The 7,785-nt window shown below is 28.7% G+C and overlaps 2 protein-coding genes across 2 annotated transcripts in view; both read left to right on the top strand.

Annotated features, from left to right (window-relative positions):
* The first annotated feature begins 1,541 nt into the window (after positions 1-1,541).
* Positions 1,542-2,138, top strand: LOC130813382 (uncharacterized). Its single transcript, XM_057679214.1, has 3 exons — positions 1,542-1,655; positions 1,743-1,974; positions 2,056-2,138. Exons 1-3 carry the CDS (start codon positions 1,542-1,544, stop codon positions 2,136-2,138), a joined length of 429 nt encoding a protein of 142 aa, XP_057535197.1.
* Positions 2,139-3,776: 1,638 nt separating this feature from the next.
* LOC130813383 (uncharacterized) overlaps positions 3,777-7,785 on the top strand; it is a 4,897-nt gene continuing 888 nt past the window's right edge. The window contains exons 1-2 of the mRNA XM_057679215.1: positions 3,777-3,822; positions 7,733-7,785. The exon at positions 7,733-7,785 is cut by the window's right edge and continues 340 nt beyond it. Of these exons, the coding sequence (XP_057535198.1) occupies positions 3,777-3,822; positions 7,733-7,785 (99 nt within the window). The remainder of the gene's footprint in view (positions 3,823-7,732) is intronic.

Genomic DNA, 7,785 nt, shown 5'->3' on the forward strand with positions numbered 1-7,785 from the left:
ATTACTCGCTAATCATGATGGTAAATATGTAGTTCATAATAAATGATGGCTTAAAGAGGAAACACTAAACATAAAACAATGAATGATTTCAATGCAAGAGATAAATGATAAAGCAATTAACAAAGAAAACTTACTAATTACAAAGAGCGATACAAAGAGCGATAATGTAAATTGCAAAAAGGAATTCACGTAACAACGAAGTCTCTCAACAAAAGAAAATCAAAGAACATAAATCTAAAATGCTGAATTCAAAAAACTACCAGGAATAAAACTTTCCCCCATCAAAAATAAAACTAACTCTATTTATAATATCTACTAAAAGACGTAATTGTTGGCAGAATTAAAGAAAAAGCCGAGTCGGCAGTCGAGGGCATTCAGCAGAAAGCCGAGTCGACTTTTGATGAAACAGAGCAGTGATTTTCCAGTATCTACAACCGACTCGGCGGTAGCTTTTCCTTCCACAAAAGCCGAGTCGGCTTTTGTCACTGCCAGTATTGTTGATTTCCAAGAACATTAAGCCGACTCAACGGTGGCTTGGTCTCCTTGGGAAGCCAAATCGGCTTTACTCTCTGCCTATGATCTTTGCATCCAGATGCTAAAGCCGACTAGGCTTTACATTGAAGGCCTCTAAAAGCCGAATAGGCTTTCCCTTGGGGCTTGGGAATTTGTATGTGGGATCACTTTGCGGCCTCTTTTATTCATTCTTTGACTAGCGAGCATCGATCTCCTTCTCAAAGTACCCTGCAATTGTAAGAGCCAAAATTTTTGCACAAATATATCCCAAAATCATTAAAATCGGCCTAGTTACTCCTGAAGGATCGAAATATTACAAACCAGAGTAAATGGACTAAAAACAGCCCTAAACCACCAATAGACTTCATCGAAGGAGCATAAAAATAGACGCAATAAGTGCAAATAATTGCACTTATCAATTATGCCTTTCAATACGCTATTCCTCCTATTATTTCAACACTACAACCAAGGGTGAGAACCAAAAAAAATGTCGAATTCAAAGAGACCATTAAAAAGTTCATCCCCAACTATTTACTGACTATTTTGCTGAAAATCCTACATATTCTTTTCAATTTTTTTGACGTAGGTTTAGGATGAGGAAACATGTATTTTTATGAAAAATAGAAGCTGTCTCCAACAACGATCCATGGTTCAGTACCAACATTGATGCAATTGGTAAAAAAGGTGTAAGTGCTTTACAAAAGTATACTGCAGCTCTTCGTATGCTAGCATGGCTGCTGATCAAGTTGATGAGTACCTCCGAATTAGCGAAAGCACAGCACGAAAAGCACTCACTCATTTCACAAAGGGAATAATCAACCAATTTGAGCAACATTATTTGAGAAAAACCAACACCATAAGATTTGACGAGATTATTGGCCTTTGGTGAAGAACGTGGATTCCCTGGCATGATTGGGAGTATTGATTGCATGCATTGGTGGAGTGGAAGAATTGCCCAGCAGCATGGAAAGGGCAATATCAAGGTCGAGCTGGTATTGCAACATTAATTCTTGAAGCAGTCGCTGATCATGACTGATGGATATGGCATGCCTTTTTTTGGGATGTCAGGTTCATATAATGATCTCAACGTGCTATATCGACCACCTCTTTTAGTTGATTTGTTTGAAGGAAGGGCACCACCTGTCAATTTCACGTTGAATGAAAATCAATACGGTATGGCTTACTAACTCACTGATGGCATTTATCCTAAATGGGCTACTTTTATTCAGTCTATTACTGAACCACAAACACCAAAAGCAATGTTATTTGCCCAACATCAAGAAGCAACAAGAAAGGATGTGGAGCGAGCATTTGGGGTGTTGCGAGCTCGATTTGCAATAATCAGAAAGCCCTCACTTGCTTGGGATGAAGAACGACTCTCTAATATAATTACTTCTTGTATAATTATGCATAATATGATAGTGAAAGATGAAAGAGATACATATACACATTACGCTAATGGTAAAGAGTTCATAGGAGATCGCCCATAAGGTCAATCGAAAGGTACAAGTGGATTAAATGATGACTTTGAGTATTACACAGATAGAATTGTTGATATAAACCGATACTTGGCAAATAAGGATGATGTTGAAGATCGACAAACAAATTTATCCTTAAAGAGATGACTTGGTTGAAAATATCTAGCAAAAGTTTGGAATAAACCGCAACTAATGTATCATTTCAAAATTTTAGTTTTTTAATTTGTGTATTTATTTTATGTATGTGCATTGTAATCTTTATTTGAATTTAACGAATTTTCCTTAATTATTACTAATGTCTATATTTATATTTATTAAAATATATTAGTTTTATTAAAAGAATAATTTTTTTAATTAATAAAAAGTAGATCTATTTTAATCAAATAAAAAAATATATATTAACTCTGTACATGAAAATATTATTATAAAAAAATAAAGATAAATGTTAGATAAATTAAGGGAGAAAAATTATGGTGGGGTAGAAAAAAGTAAGAAAGAGAAAATAATGACCTTTTAAAAGAGGTCATTGTTAATAAAATTAGGTTGAAAAATAAACTTTCAAGAGAGAGAAATAATGGGATGACCTTTTTATTAGATCACCATAAATGATGCTCTAAATACACCAAATATTCGAGTAAAGTAATATGTTCTATCAAAATTCTCTCATTTGTTTATTTTATAGGTTTATTCAAAGATATTCTATCACATTCAACTATTTTCAATTGCATTTGATCTCTTATCGAAAATTGAATTGAGCAACCTTATAAGTTATGCCTAGACATTTACGAAGACAATTCTACTTAACCCGGCAATAGACATTTCTTTGTTCCCACTTAATATAAATTGTTATTAAGTTTGACCCCAAATGGATTTTTATGGATTTTTTTTATAACAAAATACCCTCAAAACAATCATCATCCCTATGTTACTGAGTTTGAAGAGCCCTTATTATAGACTTTAACCACCTTTTTATATTCAAGTCATGTCAACTTTTCAAATTTTATGCAAAGATCTAAACTGTATTTTTTTAAACTCTTGATTTACTTTTTTTAACCATCAATTTATATAGTTAAAAATATACTATTACTTCTATATATATAAGTCATAAACACAAGCTACTAAATATATTAAACATAATTTGCTATATATATTATAATTCTATACTAGTGCATTAATTTGATACAATGATTTCAAAAGTTTTCCTAAAACAAACAAAAGAAATGAAGAAATAGATATTATTCATTAGAGCAGCACTAATGGCACAAACAAAGCTGACTCCTACAGAGCTAGTTATGTTGTCTTCCATGTTCATGGACTGATGTTGGGCCTCTTTTGAGAACCACCATTGTGGTGTAATGGGTCTGGTCCTGAAGGAACATCCCTTAATTCCACATCATAATAATAATGCTTTTTCTGTGCTTCCAACAACATCTGCACCCACAACATGATAAAATTAATGAAACCCTACATTTTAAAGAATGTACTCAAAAACGATGCAAATAAAATCACCTTTCTGTTAAGGAAGTAGTCTACTTTCACACCAACAGCTGCCTTGGGAGATAAGTTGCTGCATCCATATTCAGGTATACATTCTGTCATGCATTCCATTTAAAAACAATTCAGTCTTTAATTCTTAAAAATGAAAAATAAGAAGAAAACGGGAATTGTTAATTACCAAGCTCTTGCGTAGCATTCACAGAAGCAAAGTTGAAGAACAAAAGGGCACTATAGAGTAGTACTAGGGTGAAATAACTGAAAAGAACAGAAGTAGAACTATAAGTAGCCATGTCTGCTTTAAAAAAGAAATCAAATAGGAGAAAAGGAAATAGAGGTAGCTGCTAGGACGAGAAAGACTGTAGGTAAGGCTATCTATTTAAAGAGGAAAGATCCAGGCCGTTTCTTTTTTTTAATTGAAAATAGAGTGTAGGTACGGCTACTATAAATCTATTATTATTCGATATAACAACTTCTGCGTTCCAAAATTATTACTCGACATATTTTTTCATCTTCTAAAATATTTACAAAAACCAATCCAATGACTTTAATAATATATAATAAAAAATTATAAAAATTTGATATAAATAATCTTTGCAATGAGACGAATCAAATAAAATCTCTCTTTATTAAGTTTTAACTTATAAATTAAAAACTAATTAAAAATTAAAGGCTATGAAAAAACAATATCATTATTTCTAATGTTGCAACTAATTTAGAATGGAGCAATAGTATATGTTTGCTAAGTTTCATAGTTTGGTGCATGAAAATAAGATTGCATCAGTTTAAGAGCAACGATTAACTTTTATTTCTATGAGGAAAAAATCAATATGGTGGTAAGGTGTTTAACTACAGAAATCCCTAAAAATTTTGACACTAAATTAGTTTAAACTAGATAGATATCCGTGCAAACGGAGATTGAAAAAATATTTTTGATTTATTAGTTACATATTTGTATAAAAATTTTTATAAGATTATTTTTTTATATATACGAAGGTTATTGGGTAATGTTTTAAATATTAAATTTTTTCGTATAATATATTTATAATTATTATTGATCATGAGTTGCATTATTTTTTTAATTTCCATTTACATATTTATATTATATTTTAATCTCATTCTTATTTTTCTCTCGTTTTCCAATTAAATATATATTTGTTGTACCATTTTTACTAACTTTTTCATGATATTTGTCCCAATTTAAACTTAAAGCTAATTTTATGATTAAAGGTTTTCTGTATTATTTATATCTTTTTTGTAAATAAAAATAGATTAATAAAAAGATATACGTACAAGTCTCATTGAATCAAAGTATTCAATAAGACCATTATTGTATAATAAAAAGATATTCGCTTAAAGAACATTAGAAATTTAGTAATTAGTTATTTTATTAGATATTGAATTAGTGATGATTTCAACGTCTTAGATCATTTTGTAGTTAAGTTTATTTAGTGTCATTGGCTTAGTTTTATATTATATTACAGTTATTTCGAGGGCTGAAAAAACAATTTATGTGTAGATTTTGAAGTTATCGTAATTATACTTATTTTTATTGCTAATCTAAAGAATTTAAGATATTTTCTGCAAATATTATGAGTTTATTAACTAATATAAAAAATATAGTATTTAATTATTAAATAATTTATTGAAAGAAGATATTTAATTTGTGACTTCTAAAAATTGGCAGATTTTTAAATAGATAATTGTACCTTATTTCAATTCAATAAATTAAGAAATGAATAATTAATTAAGAGTTGTATAGGCATATTTACCACTTTTGTCTCGGAAATAAGCGTAGTGCAGTTGCATCTAACTATTTTAAGAATGAATTATAAATGTCAATCTTAACTATTAAATGATTTTATAACTAATATAAAAGATATGATATTGAATTATTAAATGATTTATAGAAAGAAGATATTATTTTGTGACTTTTTAAAAATTGGAAAATGTTTTTAAAGACAATTGTACATGGTTTTAATACACTAAATTAAGAAATGATGAATAATTAATCAAGAATTTTAGACATATTTATCACTTTTATCTTGGAAAAAAGAGTGATGTGTTTGCATATTTACTGTATTAAGAATGAATTATAAATGTCAATCTTTTTCTACTATATTAGCTTGAATAATAGGCGGGAAAATTTTTACCCATATTCTGACACATGTCAAAGCTATTTCTTCTTTAGTAGTTTTATAAATATAGATTCTGACATATGTCAAAGTTGTTTCTTCTTTAGTAGTTTTATAGAAGATATAAATTATTTAATATTTAATTAGTATATTTACTTGAATTTGAACTTTAAATTTAAACAAACATATTTTCTCTATCCCTTTAAGTTTATCAAATAAATAACTTCTCTAATCACCCATATATTCTTCCTTTAAGGAAGCATTAACCAATCATATATCCAACCAAAATATCATTTATATCTGTATCATATAATTAACTTAGCTTTAGTCAATAATATCTTTTCTTGAATAAATTAGAAAAATATTATTGACTAAATCTACGTTAAGTATAGAATACATGAAATGTTGATTGAATATATAATTGTTTAATATAAGGGATGAATATATGGGTGATTGTAAAGATTATTATTTGATAGGGTCACTTGGATTGAGGATAAATATTTAAAAGATAAATAAAAGACTAATTAGGAAAACAAAGTTAGTTAGATAGATGATTAAGGAATTTGATTGTTCGAGAGGTGAAAAAATTAATTAAAAAGGTAATGAAAAATGAAGAAAATAGTTATTAGTTTTCTTATTTTGAGGTATAAGTTTACCCTAAGATAGAGTGGGAAAATACTTTAGCTCTAAATGAGGGAAATCAATCTCTTTCTTAATTTATTTTTTTAATTTACTCTCATTGTATCTGTATCACAATTATTTCAATAACTTTATTTGTAATAAATTATTCCAAAAAGGCCTAAAAATTAAGGACATACAAATATGAGTTTATCTTAGTTTATACTCATATTATCTAATATATATTTAGTTTAGTGATTTAATTTTAGACTCCTAATTTAAACAAACATAGTTGATAGATAGGGCTTTAAGAATTTTAGTGCGTTTTTGTACATTCTTGGATAGATTTGAGGTCGATGAAGTGTAAGAATTGACAACTCGTTAATTGAAAACCGACTCTCAGGTTGTTAAATAAAACTAAGAGTGAGAAATAAATTACTACGCACTCCGTTTCTTATAAAAAGTAATTACTAGAAATTGTTATGGGAATTAAAAAAAATAAAATGTTTTATATGATGAATATATTATATGGAATAATAAATTTGATGGAAAAAAGGTGAACAACATACTCAAAAAATATTACAAGAAAGTTAGTGGAAAAAAATAAAGAATCACAACTATTAAAAAATACTTTTATAAAGCTAAAATATAGGAATCATAACCAATATAAAAATATTAAAATGAAGTAAGTAGAAGAGATGTAAGAACCATAGGCATTTTTAAAATATAAAAATTAGAATGAACAAAGTTAATTTGATACAAATTTTGTGATAAAAATAAAAAGATTTCTTATGAAAATAACAAATAAAAGTATAGAATAATAAAATAACTCTAAAAAAAGCAAGTAGCAGTAAAATTCAGTTTCCCAAAATAAAATAAACCTACTCTGGGATTTCTCCTTTATGCCAAATAAATAATGTTTTCCGTTGTTAACTGAAATTAGTGCATTGGTTATTTTTTTGGTACACAAAATTAGTGCATTGGTTATTTTTTTGGTACAAAAAATTAGTGCATTGGTACACAAAAAATACTTTATGCCAAATAAATAATGTTTTCCCAAAGTTAATTTTTTTAACATGTGTTGTGATCGTAGTTTATTTTGTTATCCATTCGGTTCTTTGTGGATTCTAAAATGGATTCTAAGTTATCCATTTGCTCATAATTAAATTGGCACTTGTTTTATTGTTTTCAATTAAGTAATTAGTTATTTTTGTTGTTAGTTATTTTTTTAAGGGTGTGTCTCTGTTTTAATCTTTGTGGGTCTTGGCTTGTTTGTGTTTGAGTTAACGGCATCATCGTCCTTTAACATTTGGTATGGTCCACGGGTAGTCGAGTATAGAGTTAAGGCAGACTAATGGTAACCTAAGGTCAGTTCTAAGGAGGAGGGGCAACGTAAGCAGGATGTTGAACTAATAGTAGGGACTTGTAATATAGGCACGCTACAAGCCAAGTCGTTGGAGTTGGTGACTGAACTTTCTAAATACAAGATTTAAGTGGCTTGCGTTCAAGAAACTAGGTGGAACGGGCAAAAAGCAAACGTTTTAAAG

The sequence above is a fragment of the Amaranthus tricolor genome, chromosome 5 (assembly GCF_026212465.1).
Source record: "Amaranthus tricolor cultivar Red isolate AtriRed21 chromosome 5, ASM2621246v1, whole genome shotgun sequence".
NCBI lineage: Eukaryota > Viridiplantae > Streptophyta > Magnoliopsida > Caryophyllales > Amaranthaceae > Amaranthus > Amaranthus tricolor.